Here is a 19,316-nt window from a genome sequence, read left to right as displayed (position 1 = left end):
TTTTTTGTCTTTTATGCTATTATCTTAAGTAAATTATAGCTTTACGATTGTGCACTGTTATACATACATCATTTTAAGACTAGAAACATCATTATCTTTTATTTTAAACATCTAATGATTTAGTGTGTGGGTTGTACGGTTGCAATTTACAAGCAACATTTTTGCGTATTTGAAGAGCAACAAAAATGTAGCAAAAAAGACTTAAATGTCGAGCAAGAATTAAGTTAAAACATCAATCAAAACATGTAGCTAAGTACTTTTTGATATCGATTCAATAAGAACTTCAATTTGAAAGTATAAACTTCAGAAATGAAAGACAGAAAAATATTCCAAAACGTTGTATAAGAATATATTTAGAAATTATTAAAAAAAATATATAAGTAATGATCGTTATTATAAGGTTATAATTAAGTTATAATTTAGAAGGATAACATATTAAAATTATTGGAAGACATTGAAAGGCTATAATGGTAAATCTGTTAATTCTTTCAAACTGCACAAACTGCTTTTATATGATATTTCTTTCTCCAAAATGTACATATTTGTTACGTTTTGACTAACGTACGATTGAAGATTTAATAAATGCATTAGTACACAGTATGAAGATTCTCCATCTTAATTAGTTGCTTAAACATCTGAAGATCGAATTCTAATAATCTTGGTCTCTACAAACCTAAGACACCTGCTGACAGTGACCCATGATTTTTGCTCGGTCATCACGGCGCGCAAGAGTTTCGGCCCGCAAATCCTACCGAGGATGTTGGTGCTCATTGTTGCGGAATTTTGGCTTGGTTCTTGGGAAAAATCTCGATTGCGGTCTTTTGAGTGTTTCGAGAGAAGGCGTGGAAGAGAAAGAAAAGAAAGAAACGAAAATAGAGCAATACCGAGTAGAAAGCACGTGGGAGCAACGCACCCTGAGAACTGGTCGACAAGGAGTGAGAGTGGTATCATTTATATAGGCGCCCCTCCCCAATTGCTATCGGCGCCTCAGGAAGCCTAACGAGTCTGCGACTTGTCTCGCCTCTTCCAAGCCTCTCTGCGAAGACGCGTGGAAGATCCCACCACAGACTTCTATTATAACACTAGACCGCTACTCGTCCCTTTAACTGTTGTCAAAATGTATGTACTACGTGCGCAGAATAAGTACATTTGTATACTGCGCATGCTTTCTGTATACTCTTAAACCAATCGCAGAAACGCTAGATCACTTGACTTATTAGCATCTCTTTTCTGTACGGTCTTATTCTGCGCATTCACTGCGCGCAGACAACACATTTACATGAGGAAAAGTGGGGAATTAACAGTCTAATGTAGTAAAAAGTCTGTGGATCCTACAGTGCGTTCATAATAAATACTCGGCAATCATTTGTTACCGGAGTCTGATGATACCACATCGATTACTGATGCCTTCCAATTAACGTGCTGCTTGTTTTTCTCTGTTTTACACATCTCTTGGAGAGAGAGAGAGAGAGAGAGAGAGAGAGAGAGAGAGAGAGAGAGATTCACGTGCTGGAGAAGCGGAAATTTTCTAATTGGATCAGTGTTTAATAATTGTTGCTGACTGTAATTTATGATAGTTTCTTTGCATTTCTTTCCATTTTTGCGAAAATGGTGCTGCACAACTGATGTGAATAATTTCGCAATTATCGTATGGTTAATTAATTCCGTGATTTAAGAGGTAGCATCGGACACGACAATAAATGGAGGTTCGTCTGTGATGTTCATTTCATCTTCGTCTATTTCGAGACAATCAATTACAAAGTAGAAGCTATAGATCCTGTCCAGTTACCGTGATTACATCGACGTTTAAAAATTAAATCGTCATCAATATTTTACTGCCATCATATTACAATTAGTCATCGTAAGAATTATTATAATTTTGTATTATTTTTTATAACTACTTATTTTTATAACTCACTATTATGCTTTTATAACGCGATATTTTATAAGCGTAAACTTTATATAGTATAAATATGTACATTTCAGAGTTTAAAAATACATTTTTTACTATATTTTTAAATTTCATAACAAAAAACGTTGACTGTATTTGCGAGTTGCATTGCTTCATGGCTTTATGACGGTAAGTTAATTCTAATTCTAGTTTTTTTTCTAGAAACTAGAAGCATCGTTTTTATATTTGACTTTTAAATCCTTGGAGGTCTTTTCCACGCGGTCAGTCAACCGCTTGTGAATGATACATTGACCATTGAAAATAGTTCATCTTTACATCTCTAATGGACTACATTTATATCATTTATATTTGTGTTGCGATCTGAAGAGGGGTTAAAGCTAGAGCCGAAACATGTGTGTAATCTATATTATTTTTTACTATTTTTATCTTTATTAATTCTTGTTAATTTTGACACTTGCATTACATGTTATTACATTAATAATTTGTATAAATTTTCTTCTAGCTTCTTAAAAAATAGCATTGAAAATCATTATTCTCTGGCGTAAACTCCACACATAACAAATAAATAATATAATAGTTATAATAATAATCACATAAGTGAGTCTTATTTAATAAGTACATTGTTAAAAAAAATACTTATACTCATTTCAAAAGATTGATTATTTGTTATTTTCTATAGCTAGAAAGTTGAATAATATTATAATAAATTATAATAAATTATGAAACATTGTGTCCTGGCAAATTTTGCAGCGGATTGTTATAAAAATGGCTTATCACATAAGTTTTTGTTATGTTAAATAAACATGTTGCTACCGATTCCAATTCTTTAATTTCTTTTTGACACATTTTTTAAGAATATACTCTTAAGAATATACTGCAGGCGTAAAGCGAGTTTTAAAGCAGTAAATTTAAAAGTGGGCCTTATTTAGTGCTGAGCCTTATTTGGCTAAGGTACCTTAATATGTTTAATATATATATATATATATAAATATATTATATATGTAATAAAATGTTTATAATATAACATAATATCTGTAAAATCATAATCTAATCCATTTTGTGAGTTTTCTGAATTATTATAATTTAATATACTTATACAAATTGATTCACAAGTTAACGTATAACTGATTGATATTTGAATAAGCATGTAAGTATGTACTTTGCATTCACGTACAGATCATTTACTCGTTTAAGTTCATAAACAATGTTTACGCGACGCGTTACGCACAATTAACACATACACGAAAATGCTATGTCAAAATATTTGCATGACAGATGTTAATTGATTATATCGAGATCGTATCGCGATAGGACAACATAATTAGTCAACAAGTTTTGTTGACTATTCGACGCGGGCGGTTTAATGAATTTCGCACGTGACTAACTTTCACATATGAATTTTTAACAAGTACATTGAGAGAAAAAATGGTTGCAAGTACTCTAATTTAACTATAATTATAGTCATTTTTTGAGTTAACTATAAGTTTATAATTATTTTAATCATGCATGTTATAACTACTTCAACATTGAAATATGATCATTATTGCCCGTATTCATAGTCAAGTCTTATATTTAAGGCTTCCTTAAATTTATTTTCAGATGCTCTACGAATTATTTCATTGACTACTGAGCATCTAAAGATAAGGAAGCCTTAAGTACAAATCTGACTATGAATACGGGCACATAACTATGACATGCACTAAGTTTTTCCTTACCATGCAAATTAGTTTTTCCTTGCCATATCTCTTAGTTATTATTATTATGTAAATAGTTAGCGAATGTTAGAAAATAGTTATATTCATTATAATGATGATTGCATTTATTATATAATATAAAAATTATTTTTATTTGACATTCGCATCTTATAACATTTTACTATATTGATAGTTCAGATTATCATAATTTATAGTATTTTTCCATATTTGAGAGAATTATACATATAAGATTATTATAGTATTACAGTAATAATTATAAAAATGGACCTACTTAACCATTTTTTAACTATGCAATTATAGTCACAAATGCCAAATACTTTTCTCTCTGAGTACATGTCTTCGAAAACACGTTATTAAATCATGGACATTTTAATAACAGCACAATAAATGATTTACTACTTTAAACATGCATAAAATGCATTAATTTCAGTTTGTAATTTCGGCCTAAATGTTATTTTATACATATAATACGCTAACAAATTAATAATATAGGTAATTGCATGATGTAATTACAGCTTAACTAAACACAATGTAAATATGTAATATTATTACACATTTAATAAAGTCATGAGTGTTTAAATTAGATAAAATGTAGAGAAATATACTTAAACGCTTTAAATTGGATTAATAACCATTATGAAAAAAAATTCAAAATTTGAATGTTAACATCCAATTTTGGGAGTTTACACTCAAATTTAGGTGTATACACTTAAATTGTGAGTGTTTACACTGCAGATTAAGTGTTTACGCTCAACCATTGAATATGTACACCCAAAGAGCGTTTATATTTAAAATTCAAAGTATATATTAAAAGATTGAGAGTGTACACCCAATAACTGAGTGTTCACATTTAAGTTTGAGCATACACGCTATAAACATTTAGACCGTAGTTCGATTCATGCTCAATGAACGTCATTTGTCTTCGTTTAATATTTGAGAAATAACAAAAATGAAATGATTTTTAAGCATTGTGAGCGTGAATCGGACCGCGGCCTTAAAAATTTACTCTGAACACTTATTATACATTAGAAACATTAAACGGCTTAAACCTTTGAATGTCATATTTAAAATTAAAAATATTTTGATTTAATATTAATGCTAAAATGTTGAATATGGACGCCACGGAATTATTTATGAAAGAAATATGTTTCTGAAGACACGGTAGTGTCTCGGCGCTAAGCCAAGCGCAGCGACACTGCCGTGCCTCCTTTATGCGAGTCGGCGAGTTGCGGGAGATTGAGATTATCGGATCTCAAATAACGGCTGAACTGATCAAGTTCTATATACTCTTAATCGATAGCTACCGCTCGGATTATATAATAAAAGTGTTTTCATTTTTTTTCTACGTGCCCTACGAGCGGAGATATTACGAATGCAAATCTCTGAATCTCTGATTTTAAGAAATATCGTTATTTGTCATTATCGTCGACCAGAGGAAATATGTACGTTTCGTTTTTTCAATAATAAATGGCTTTTGATATCATCTATCTAATTAGCAGACCAGCGCAGCGTCAGCGTCAGCGTTGCACGTGACAACACGACGTATACGGTTGTGACGCGCGCGGCGCAAACTATTCTAATTTTACAATCAAAATGAAAAATCGAGATCATCATCAAGAAACTAAGTGTCTATCGGTATTTGCCGTCGAGGAATTAAGAGTATGCGTGTTGTCTGCGTGTCCCCGTTGAGAAGGTGGGTATCTAGGTGTTTGCCATCGAGGAATTGAGTGTCCATCTAGGTTATAAGATACGTCGTTATTGTCATATGTCATTGACCAGAGGAAAATATCTTTGTCATTTTCCAATTATTTTGTTTTAAATTAATGTTAAATATGTTTGTATGTTGTATGATTCACTTGTTATTTATAGCCGGTATATATATACATTAAAGTTTTATAATTTAACGATATATTTATTTACTAAGTAAATTTTAAATTATAATGATAAACCTTTAGCTTGTAGCTCTATTCCTTTTTGTTTTTTTAATCATTATTATATGTATAAGCACACATACATAATCACTATTAGAAAGATAGAAAGTTACTATACACCTGCAGTTTCCACACATTATCATTATTCGTATACAAAAGTTTTTCGTGATTAGAGCAGAACAAGTCATTCATATACAAAAGTTTTTCGCAATTAAAGTAGAACAATTCACGATAACATTAAAATGACGTTAAACTGAATCGTGATTGATCAAAAAATGACTTTTAGTAAACATTTTGGAGCCATCCCAAGGAGAACAAGAAAATCCAAATAATGTCAATTTGACGTCATATTGACGAATTTATGTCATTTTTTGGTCATGATAAATATCTTGATCTCAGATGATCTAAGAATGACTTTATAAAGTTATTCTTAGATCATCTGAGATCGAGATATTTATCATGACCAAAAAATGACATAAATTCGTCAATATGACGTCAAATTGATATTATTTGGATTTTCTTGTTCTCCTTGGGAATTTAATATTATGATGATTTTTTTGTTCTGTTTAAATATGTTTTTCAATTTAGGTTTTGTATATGATAGATTTTAGAAACATTTCTGTTAAAACATTTCACATAACATATTGCAGAATCCTTTCAGAATTGTTGCACATGAGATGTGAAAGGTTGAAACATTTCTGAAAATTTTCCGCAACAATCTGAATAATTAATGTAAAATAAATATTTAATAAACATTTAATTAATATTATTTTTACAATAAATTATACAATGTTTATAATTAACGAAAAAGAAAACATTTAAAACATTTGAAAACATTTAAAAAAACATTTAAAAAACATTATCTACTGATTGGGTAACTTTGTGTTTGCCGAGTTATTAAGAGATCATCTCATTTTAGTCTATAATCCTTATCTATTATAATGTTTGTTCTATGTAGATTTTTTTAAATTTCTTTGATTCCTGTAGATATATAGAAACTGAAATTTTCTAGTAAAATGTAAACTTTTTGTTTTAGTTCTCAATCATTTCAATTATATTTCAATTGTATCTCACGAAATTTCTAAAATTTCCCGAACTTATTCAAAGATTGATCTTTATTCCATTCTTGTAGTTTAGTCTCAGATTTTCTCGGATTCAGCCATCCTTAAGGTTATAAAAGTATAAATTCAGAGTGAACTTTTTGTAAGAATACCATATAAATATATAGCCTATTCGGGAATAACTTTTTATCGATAATTTTATGCTAATGTTTCGTGTAACGTCACTCACTGAGAATCCTGGGACATCGGCGTGACCCTCGCGTTACCTTGACCCAAACTCTATAGTTCAGTATGTCACATGCACAAAATGGATCGAAATCGAGTTCAGTATTTTCCTTTCGAGCACGAAAATTTTCTTCCACTCAGCGATTTCAGATTTCTTCAATCTCTTTCACAAAATGAAAATCACGAGGTTCTTTCTTTCTCGTTCAAAGTTTCTTTTATAATTTTCTCTCTTCATAACTGATAAGATTTCTAATTATTTATCACAATTATACATAAATCAACATAAGTCACAACAATGACATTAAAATGAATCAGAAATGATTGAAAAATGACTTTTAGTCATTTTTAGATCATTTTGGGATCATTTTGATATAATGATTTGTTATTCTGCTTGGGACATTATATATTATATTTTATATAATATATATATAATCACGTTATGATATGATTAATAACATTATATTACAATCACATAATTATAACAAGATAAATTTGTGATTCCACTTATAATTAAGTCTAATTACCGATCATATATGTTTACTAAGCTGTAATTCATTCCTGGGTTAATATTTTGATTTCAAAAATAATTTTTTTCGAAATTAACTTTTTTTTTAACTTAAGTTAATTTTTTATTCTTTCAACTTTTAACTTAACGTTATTAATTTTGTAAAGCCATTAACTTTAACTTTATTCAGTTAAAAAAAAAACATTAACTTACCCAACCCTGGTTGCAGGATTATATACACCTACAGAAGCAGAAAAACATTGGAATTACTTGAAAGATTACTACAAGAAATCCAGAAATTTGCTAAGAAAACAACAAAATGTTACATAAAAAAGTGGTGCGACAAAAATTGAAATCATGGAGCATCCACAAAGCATGAATGACCTGTAATTTGATGTTCGTTTAAGTACCAATCTCAATAACTGCATTTTAATTGTTCCTCCTGTAATAAAAATATATATATAAATTGTTAAAATACGAAATATTTTGTAGATATACTGTAATGAATACTATGCTTTACTATGCTAACGAATTGATGTGACATCGAGGTTATTCTGTTCCGTTCTGTTCCGTTTTCGTAAATATATTTCTCATCATGTGAAACCCAACTACGAAACAACGTAACGGAATGTGATTGATTAACCCCCACCATTTATCTTTTCCGTTCTTTTTCTGTTCCGCTATTGCTCATTCTATGGCTGCGTTCCGTTTCACGCATGATGCGCATGATACATCTTTTATCCTTGTTATTCACCGAATGTTAAACAAGGATAAATGATGCATTATGCACATCATGCGTGAAACGGAACGCAGCCCATGACCCATAGAAGAGACATACGATAGACGAAGCATTCGTACGAGAAAAGTTGAAAGCTTGATAGAAAGAGAGAGAAATAGTCGCGGAGTGAGTGGAACCCGTTTGACCACGTTGTGATTGTCCACCAGCCATTCACAGCGCTTGTACAACAGAAAAACTCTAGATACCGGCCGCTATGAGTAGCTGGTGGTCAATTGCAACGTGGTCAAACGGGCCCTACCCTCGCGGAGTAATCCTCTTCTTTTCTAGTAGTGAATTGATTGGTCGCCGCGGTAGGCCAGGGAGTGGCCCACAGCAACAAGAGTGGCTACGTTTACACCGTGCGTTTAGTCCGCGACCTATACGATAGGTGTCTTTGTTTAATATACAGGATAAACAAGGACGTCTATTGTATAGACCGTGGCCTAAATGCATGGTGTAAACGTAGTCTTTGTTCGAGTCGCTCCAACACGTTCCAATATGCTCCTACCATAGCTCTTACTCACTTCAACGCGTTTGATAGAGTGAGTAGGAGCATGTTGGAGCTTGCGACGCGAACAAACCTGAAGATAGACGTCCGAGAGTTGTGGCCTTACGCTCAAGCTGATTGGTCGCCCACCGCTCACTGTGAAAGAGAGAAACAACTATGGACGGAATCCATAGTCCGGTCTTAGTCCAGATCTACAATAGGTATTTTAAAACTTAAGTCGTAAGAAATTGACCAATTACAGTCGAATCCGAGGAGAATAATCGACTGTGATTCGCTCATTTCTTATGGCTTAAGCCTTAAAACCCTGTAGATCCGGGGTTAATCTCAAGCAATGTCTTAAGATGCTAATACGGCTGTCTGATTGATTCATGCACTAACTTAAGACCATCTCGAACCTTGAGCAACGTGGATTCCGTCCTATGTTTGAAATAAAGCTATCTTCCAACGTTGTCTTCAACTTCTCTCGTATGAATACTCCATCTATCTTATAAGTCTATGATGTGACCGCACCCTTACTATTACGGAATTTTGTCTGCAGTAGACTTATAAGATAGACGGAGCGTTCATACGAGAGAAGCTGAAGACAACATTGAAGGACAGCTCTACTCCAAACATAGTTGTTTCTCTCTTTCACAGTGAGGGATACAATCAGCTTGAGCGTAAGGCCTCACTCTTGGACGTCTATCTTCGTTGCTTTCGACCACTCCTCGGCCTGCTGCAACAACCAATCAATTCACTACTAGAAGAGAAGAGAACTACTCTGCTATTGTTTCTCTTTCTTTCTATCAAGTCTTCAGCTTCTCTCGTACGAGTGCTCTGTCTATCTTATAAGTCTATGGCGATAGTCCTTAATGAGTGTGTTCCCTTTTTACTGACAGTGCAACCATCATGATGTCACAACAGTGATATTGGAACAGTGTACTGCTGCAGCTGTTCCAAAATTACTGTGATACTGCCAGCACTACTTTGACGTCATATTTCGGAATAGCATTACAGTAGACTGCCAGTAATGTAAACAGACACCATGGACATACGCACTAAATTGTCAATTGAACGAAACCCATACAGCACCGATCGTTGTAAAAAATTTTCAGAAATGTTTCAACCTTTTACATGTGCAACAGTTCTGAAAGGATTCTGCAATATGTCATACGAAATGTTTTAACAGAAATGTTTCTAAAATCTATCATATGCAATAAATTAAAAAACATATTTAAACAGAACAAAAAATCATCATGATGTTAAAATAGCTCCAAAATGTTTACTAAAAGTTATTTTTTTATCAATTACGATTTAGTTTAATGTCATTTTGAAGTATCGTGAGTTGTTTTACTGTAATTGCAAAAAACTTTTGTATATAAATGACTTATTCTGCTTTAATTGCGAAAAACTTTTGTATATGAATAATGGTATTATGTGAAAACTGGAAGATGTAAGTGATTTTTTAATAGTGATTATGTATATGTGCTTATACATCTAATAGGATTAATTAATCAAGGTAACTGGCGATATAATTACCATTTTTGAGACATACTTTAAGTTTATTTCAACAAGTTTTATAATCTGTAAACAGATCACAAAACTTTTAATAAATTTTAAGTACTTCAGAAATGATATTTAAATATATGTTTAATTATTTTAATTGATATTTAAATTTAAATTCATTATGTCGATATAATAAATTTAAGTATTATTTAAGTATTAATCAAGTATATATTTAAATCATTTTTTAAGTACTAGAATTGTAGCTGAAACCTTTTTGATAATATTTCAAAAAGATTGCAGATTTTTTTCTGTAATACTTCATCTACCTTTCAACAAGGTTTCATGAGCAAGGATCGCGGACATTTTGTTATTCCAGAAATGTCTCAGAAATGCTGCAGACATATTTTGCAATTTTTATGAAATGTTTCACTTTTTAATTAAAAAATTTCTGAGATAATTTCTGAAAACTTTCGGTGCTATATAGGAAGCAGCAGCGATAGTTCTTCCGAAGAAGATGTTCTAATTATGGGATCACACCAATTCAAGCCAAAGGTTCATGGTGGAAGTAACAAGAGGTTTGTTCGCGTCGCATGCTCCAACATGTTCCAATATGCTCTATCATAGCTCTTACTCACTCCAACGCGCTTGGTAGAATGAGTAGGAGCCATGTGTGCTCGTTTCTCGGATTCTCATTTTCGTCACGTTCTGTGCAGTGACTGAGATCCGCCATCTTGCCACAGATAATATGCATGGTCATAGGCCGATATTCATAGTCAGTTCTTATATTCAAGATCGTCTTAAGTTCAATCTTGAAATGTCACAAACCAATTAGAGGGCTGCATTAGCGTCTTAAGATATTACTTAAGACGGTCTTAAAATGGGTGCTTTCAATTGCTAAACACATCTTGAAACAAACGTACACAGGAATGCTCAAAGTGTAGGATTGTGCATGACTCAATTGGAACAACGGTTTCGAATAGAGTAAGGTTAATTTTTTGCATTTCCATGTATAGCGTATATTTCAATTAGAAGAACAATTTATGAAAAAAAATTGAAGAACATGTTGCACACGTCAAACTCGTGTCATTACTCTATAAATAATTAAAAAAAAATCATTAACACATGTATATGTATAATTATGCGCACTATAATATTATATTTTTGAATAAAGTTGAACAAGCATCTAACCTACAAATATAAAAAAATAGATATATACATATTAGGTTTATTTTATTAATCAAATATATGATAAAAAAATATATAACAAAAATTTATTGATACCAAATAATTCCAATATTACTTACTTCACTGATATCATAATTTTCATCGTCCATTTCGTTATTTTCCCTCCTGTAGTATACTGCATAAAAAAAAACGAAAATTGATATCCTCCAACCTCATTTATAATCTCCCGACTTGAATGCCACTAGAAAACACAAGGCTACACAGCCCTCGGCCGAGTACAGATGTGTAGTGCTGTGTCGACGATAACGGGCAATTGGAACGCAACTTGTGTCACCGTGTGCACGAAAGTGTCTAGAGATATTGTAATTGGAAAGCACCCAATAAGAATCGACTATGATATAGTCATAGGCCATAGTCATAGGCCGGAATCCATAGTTTGTTCTTAATCTTAAGCAAGGTCTTAAGATGCTAATACCTTTATTATTTGACTATATAACATGGACTGCTAGCAGCAACTTCAGATTGATAATTATCCCATGCAATAGAAAGAGAAGTACATGTATCCAACATCTCCGATGTCAAGCCCCACCCCATCAACCAAAAGCGCGGCAAATTTAAATATACTTTAAGTTGTTTCTATTATAAGAAACTTATAAGTTATAATTATTTTAAGTTTAGCACGTAGAGTTAATTTAGTTGTTACTAAATTTGTGATGTATATTGTGTTTTGTGCGTTATTATTGTAAACATTCACATAAATATTAAAATATAATATTTGATAATAACCATACAGCACCGAAAATTTTTAAAAATATCAGAAATATTTCAACTGAAAAGTGAAACATTTCATAAAAATTGCGAAATATGTCTGCAACATTTCTGAGACAGCAAAATGTCCGCGATTCTTGCACATGAAATCTTGTTGAAAAGTTGATGAAATGTTACAAAAAGAATCTGCAATCTTTTTGAAAGATTACCAACAAGATTTCAGCTATTTCTAGTATTACAAAGATGGTACTTAAATATAAACTTAGTCGATACTTTAATATTTAAATTTATTATGTCGACATAATAAATGTAAATATTGTTTAAGTATTAATTAAACATTTATTTATAAAAATTCATTTTTAACAATAAAGATAATAACAAATAAAATAAATAAACTACAAAAATATGTTATTAAACAAAAATATAACATCATTCACACAACTTTCATATGTATGTAGTTAATTTGAAGTGTAAATATTAAACATACACCCAAATTTAATTTTCTTTGTAGGAACTGTACATCTAATACTGTACATCTAATACATCCTTAAAGTAGATCACAATAAATCACCAAATCAAAATGATGTTAAACTAAATCGTAATTGATAAAAAAATAACTTTTAGTAAATATTTTGGAGCTATTTTAACATCATGATGATTTTTTGTTCTGTTTAAATATGTTTTTTAATTTATTGCACATGATAGATTTTAGAAACACTTCTGATAAAACATTTCATATGACATATTGCAGAATCCTTTCAGAACTGTTGCACATGTGAAAGGTTGAAACATTTCTGAAAATTTTCCGCAATAATCGGTACTGTATAGGTAATGATAATTTAAGTATTGAAACATTTAAAGACTAAAAATAAAATTATTTAGTAGTATCCCATACAGCACTGATTGTTGCGGAAAATTTTCAAAAATGATTCAACCTTTCACATCTCATGTGCAACAATTCTGAAAGGATTCTGCAATATGTCACATGAAATGTTTTACTCTGGATCTACAATAGTGTTTTTAGTCTCAAGCCATAAGAAATGGACGAATCATAGGCAATTATTCTCCTTGCATTCGACTGTAATTGGTCAATTTCTTACGGCTTAAGACTTAAAACACCTATTGTATTATAATAGATCCGGACTTGACAGAAACGTTTCTAAAATCTATCATATACAATAAATTGAAAAACATGTTTACAGAGAACAAAAAATCATCATGATGTTAAAATGGCTCCAAAATGTTTACTAAAAGTCATTTTTTGATCAATCACGATTATAATGTCATTTTGATATTATGGTGAGTTGTTCTACTTTAATTGCGAAAAACTTTTGTATATGTATAACTTGTTCTGCTTTAATTACGAAAAACTTTTGCATATGAATAATGATATTGTGTGAAAACTGCAGGTGTAAGTTTCTACCTTTCTAATAGTGATTATGTATATGTGCTTATACATATAATGTGATTAATTAACCAAAATATTTGGCGATATAATTACCATTTTTGAGAAATACTTTAAGTTTATTTCAACAAGTTTGTAATCTATAAACGGATTACAAAACTCTTAATAAATTTTAAGTACTTCAGAAATCATATTTAAATATATGTTCAATTGATACTTAAATAATATGTAAATTTATTATGTTGACATAATAAATTTAAATATTATTATTTAAGAATCAATCAAGTATATATTTAAATATCATTTTTGAAGTACTAAAAATAGCTGAAAACTTTTTGGTAATATTTCAGAAAGAGATTGCAGTTTCTTTCTGTAACATTTCATCTTTTAACAAGGTTTCATGTGCAAGAATCGTGGACATTTTGCTATTCCAGTGCTGTCTCAGAAATGTTGCAGACATATTTCGCAATTTTTATGAAATGTTTCACTTTTCAATTGAAATATTTCTGAGATATTTCTGAAAATTTTCGGTGCTGTATGGGTATATTTTTTCCACTGAGGTCAGTTATCGAAACCAATCAATTAAAATGGCATAAGCATAGCTGAATCTATCACAAAAAAACGGAATAAAGCGGAGAGCACAGACTCTTGCATAATGCATAACACATAATGCATAAGAAAATAAACCAATCAAAATCCTTCGTTTCTTTCCTTTCCATGAAATAAAGAACTATGATTGGTTGAATTTCTTATGCCTTATGTGTTATGCGTTATGCAAGAGTCTGTGCTCCCCGCTTAAACATGTAGATTCTTAAGCGTAAGTATATAGCAATGTGGATAAAACAAGAAAAACTGCAGATATTACTGCATACATTCATATGTTAATATAAACTCGTAATATTTGTGTGCGGTAGTATTTTCTATGACGTATATAAATTTAAATTGACTGCAAAGTGTAGTGTCGATTCTCGACACAAACATTGTGGTCCTACATAATACTGTCATCAAGAAACTCTATAGTAAAAGAAAAAAAGTTTATACTGATTTTTTTTCACGGTTTTTCACAAATCTGGATTTGTACAGCAGAAGACTTGTATCGTGTAGTCACATGATATTAAATCCGATGCCTCGCAATTTCACGACGATATTTTGTAAAGGATTACTGCAGATAAGTTATTCCAATTATTTACATATCTAGGCGCGGCACTCGAAGCGGGCACACGAAGATTAACTTCGCGACAGTGTATCTAGTGCATAAAGCTTTCATGAGATTCGACATTTTTCTATTCTCGCGATGTGGGTCAGTGTCGGCGGCGGGCGGTTCATTTACTTACGACACGTTACAAAAGATCGCCCTTGTACGGCATATCGTACACCAATGACAGGACAGCTTATCAGGAAAATTAGCATTGCGGCATTATAATGCATGATCTTTAAGGAAAAATATGTATTATTTGCAAGCATAAAAATCGCAATATTTTTAATTTAATTCACACTTTTATTATATTCTCTCATAGAAGTCTAGTTCAATATTAGATTGCATGTGTGTATATTATTTACAATTATAAATTTAACAAATTCAAAAACGAAAGATGGACACATGTTTTATGAAATATTGTAAACTGTTGTATACGTAAATAATGAATCTCTTCTCTATCAAATATTAAATTAGAATTTTTTTTTGTATTGGAATAATTTTTTAAATTATTTTAACTCACATTTATAAAATATTCTATTAATTTGATATTATGTAATATTGATCAAATTGAAAATTTTTGTACTTTTTGAGAAAATTTTTGTAAAATTTATGCCAGGATATGAAAAAAAAAACGATTTCTACATTTAATAAAAATATGTTATTTTATGTTTCCACGCTGTTTCATCGTGTGCATAATCAAACGACTCAAAAACGTGTAAAATATTATGTAGGAACAACGATTAGCAAATTATAGTTTATTTATTACCGTATTCAATTCTTAACAAGAAAACATGTGTATGTATGTATGTATGTACAACATACATACATGTGACACAACATTAATACGTAGAGAACGGAAAGAATAATAACTAAACAGTCATACCAATTTACTATTATGAACAATATGAACTATACATTATGATGTAACGCGCACGTGCAAGTCTTAAATAAAGATACGTAATAAGTTCATATCACAGTTAATATCGTTTGTTTACAAGTTATCTATTTTTCTTAATGTACTTATATCATGTATACTTTCTTCATTTCCTGATATAAATTTTATGAAAATTTTCTCAAAACGTATAAAAATTTTCAATTCGATAAATATATAATAGCAAATTAATAGACTAATTTATAAACGTAAGTAGAAATAATTTTCAAAAATATCTCAAACAATGTTCCAATACGAAGATAAAAAAATTCTTGTTTAAAATTTGACGGAGAAAAAATGCGTCATTCATTTCTGTTTACAGTATTTCGTAACTGTGTTGCATTAGTGATAAAATAATCTTGGCAATTATATATACTTATGCAATAATACTTATGAAATATATTTACGAACGCAAGGGTAATTAAATACATGACTCAAACGCCTTGACTCTTTAACCACGTGTATATTTTTGTTATGTATGTCCCAACCGCAAGTTTATACAATAATCATGATAAATGAATTTTTATTGTATTTTTGTGAATGAATCACCAGCTAAGAAATTATCATGACAAACTTACGCTTGATTACTTTTACCATTATACATTTAAGAAATTAAATTTAGTAATTACATTACACAAATTTTCAAAAATATTCATTTCAAACGTTGTATCCATCAATATCCATCATACTTAAACGGAAAAATTAGTTAACGTGTCATCGACACTTTTACTTGATGAATTCAAGTAAAAACAAAGCCTAATGTAAAAAAAAAAAAAATAATAAGAAAACCTTGCAATTTACAACATGGAATTATTAAAGCATTTCCCATACCTTCAACATAAAATATTACAGTATTTACGTTTTCGCAACGGTTACTCGGAAAATGTATTATTATCTTAATTATGCTCTATTACAGCACTGTGTTATTCAATGAATAGAGTTGTCATTTATTAATGCATCTATAACCATTTTATCATTAAAAAATATTCCAGTGTTATATTTTATCTAATATTATAATTGAATCTACCATCTTTTTTACTCATAATGTCACAAGTAAATTGTGTAATGCAATAGATATAAATCTACAATATATATATATATTATATATATTATATATATATATTATAAATAGAAGAAATTTTATATTTCAACATTCTAAAACATATCGGTATGGATTGAACACTATGCAGTGTCTATATAATTCTCATTGTGTTGAAATTAACGTGATGTGGATTTAATACTATAAGTTTTAAGCCCATATCACGATGATGTTGATATAAACATCAGGGATTATTATCAGCAAATTCACATCGTGTTAGTGTTAATATTATCACTAACGTAGAGAATTATATAGACACCACATGGTATTAAATCTACTACATCGATATTTTTTAGAGTGAAATATAATAAATACTACGATTCACTGATACAAAATGCAACAAAAATAAGCTATTATTTAAATTTCAAATAGAAAATTAAAAAATAGAAAAAATTTTATATTTGTCTTTTATGATACAAATTTTAAAATCTAATCTTTTAGTAGACTATTAGTGCTAAATTAGCCATTATACATATATATCTGGAGACGCAATAGCGTCTCCCGTCAAATATACATCTCTTTTCTTCTCTCATGAAAGAGATGCTACAGTGTATTCTTTACAGGAAGCAGGAGGAAACTTATATAAAAAGAATATTATTCTTTCTAAATAAACTAATGTTATGCATATATTGAAGAATATAGATTTTTACAATGGAAATGAGATAACAATCGTATCCGCACTTGATAAGTGCACTTGATGCGTAAAATATATATGCACATATATACATATGAATATATGTATGTATTTTTCTCGATTTATATCTTTCAGATACGTCGTCTTCTTCTTCGCAAAATAAAAAAAATCTTGTTTCCTTGTCTTCGCGCCAATAAATATAACTTTATAATACTTATTTTAATTATTAATTATATATAGATCTATATAGAGAAGAAGGTGGTATTATGTATATATCAGTGTATAAATTGGGGCCTCCCTTAATATCTCCGCTATTATATAGCGAATCCTAATTATTACTTATGGAATTATTAGTTCAGTAGCTCGCCGTTACACCATGACACTAATATTACCAATACTCAACAACCAGCACTTATTATAACGCATTTTTACTTTCAAGTTTTACTTTCGAAACGTTTTTCTGAGGTATATTTTAACATTTAATTACTTCTACTTTCCCCCCTCATTTTTCTTAAACTTGAGCGTATTATCACATGAATATATGTATTTTTGAGTGTGTTATTTGCTATTTAACATTTTATTTGACTGTATATATTTTGAGTTATGCAAATTTAAACAATACCATGACATTTTGCTAATGTGGTCCTCTATCGATATTGATTATTCACGACCCCTTCTTTGAGGTTTTCATATCAAAATAATTATTTGATAATCGATTGTAGCTGTACAGTTAATCTATAGCTTTTTTATATTACGTGTACTGAGCAGCTTATATGCAGAAGTTATGTGAATGTATATACATTCATTTGCATACATTTTAAAATATTTTACTTTTTTATTAATTTTGTAACCAAATACTGTTTTCTAAACAAAATTAATATTTTAAGGCTGTTTTTATGAAAGGCCACATTACCATCCATTTTTTTCTTCAAGTCATTATGCAATGTCGCCACATTTTTATTAATAGTATCCTAAATAATAAATATTTTGTAACTTTAAGTCCAGAATCGATTCAACAACATTTTAACGAATGTAATTGTCAAGTTTTAAACTTAAATATTGATTATTAACAAAGTTATTGCGCAAAATGTAACTGGGGTGCCATAATAGCACCTTCTCCTCTATTAATTAATCAATCTATTTATCTATCTCTATTTAGTCTAGTTATGTATTCATAATTTAACTTCAATTTATTTGGTTATTTAATAAAAGTAATTAAAAATTAAACGATTTTTTGTGTTTGTTTTTCTGTGTGATAAAGTAAAATTTCCAAAAGTATAATAGAAATACACTGCTAGCCATTAAAATAATGGCCATTGCAACAATAGAAAAAACGCGTCACATTGAATCAAAATTTGTAGGATGAATAGGTTATGGTAGAATAGAAAAAAGTTATTTCTAATAAAATTACCAAGCTATACTTCTAAATTTCATGTACCTTATGTATCACGTAAATTTCATTGGTATTAAAAAAAATGTTTGAATTTAACGACATTTGAATATTTTATTATGAAGTTGCTTTTACTACGTTGTAAACTTTTTCAGAAAATTATTTGTTACTTACGAAGCTATGTAAAATTGTCAGGCAGTCGCGAAACAGCTTCGTGGAAATCGGCCACCGGTTGCGTTCAGCTGAAGGACTCACCTTTAGTTGGTCCACCGAGATGAGGGCTGCTTACTCAAACACTGTGCTAAGGTGTTCTAGGACGTTACTACTGCGATCTAGCTTGGTGGTGGCTAGCTCGCGATACTTATGTAGGGAAGCTTTTCAGCGCAAGCGTCACTCACCTCCCGCTGGTCGGTTTCCACCTCTCCGTGATATGCACGATTATCCCCCACGGTCGCGTGTCCATCATAAATCGTTATATGTCCGGAAATTCTTCTCGCAATGCTTGCAAATCATGCAAATTGGACACGCAGGAATCGAGGGACCGAAGATCCTTGCAATCAAAACTCCACGAAATGAGATATCCTCT

At 30.5% G+C, this 19,316-nt stretch overlaps 1 protein-coding gene across 3 annotated transcripts in view; it reads right to left on the bottom strand.

Annotated features, from left to right (window-relative positions):
* Gs2 (glutamine synthetase 2) overlaps window positions 1-19,074 on the bottom strand; it is a 33,809-nt gene extending 14,735 nt beyond the window's left edge. Inside the window, exon 1 of one of the 3 annotated variants that reach the window (XM_018445526.1) lies at window positions 18,986-19,074. Coding sequence is in view for 1 of the 3 variants with exons in the window: in XM_018445519.1 (XP_018301021.1) it covers window positions 674-771 (98 nt within the window). In the remaining 2 variants the exon portion in view is untranslated. Of the gene's footprint in view, window positions 1-673; window positions 917-18,904; window positions 18,934-18,985 lie in introns of those variants that run through there. The other 2 variants (XM_018445536.1, XM_018445519.1) reach the window with 2 other exon arrangements.
* Window positions 19,075-19,316: the final 242 nt, after the last annotated feature.

This window comes from Mycetomoellerius zeteki, unplaced genomic scaffold (assembly GCF_001594055.1).
Source record: "Mycetomoellerius zeteki isolate Tzet28-1 unplaced genomic scaffold, Tzet1.0 scaffold104, whole genome shotgun sequence".
In the NCBI taxonomy this organism is placed as follows: domain Eukaryota; kingdom Metazoa; phylum Arthropoda; class Insecta; order Hymenoptera; family Formicidae; genus Mycetomoellerius; species Mycetomoellerius zeteki.
This window is presented reverse-complemented; position numbering and strand designations above follow the sequence as displayed.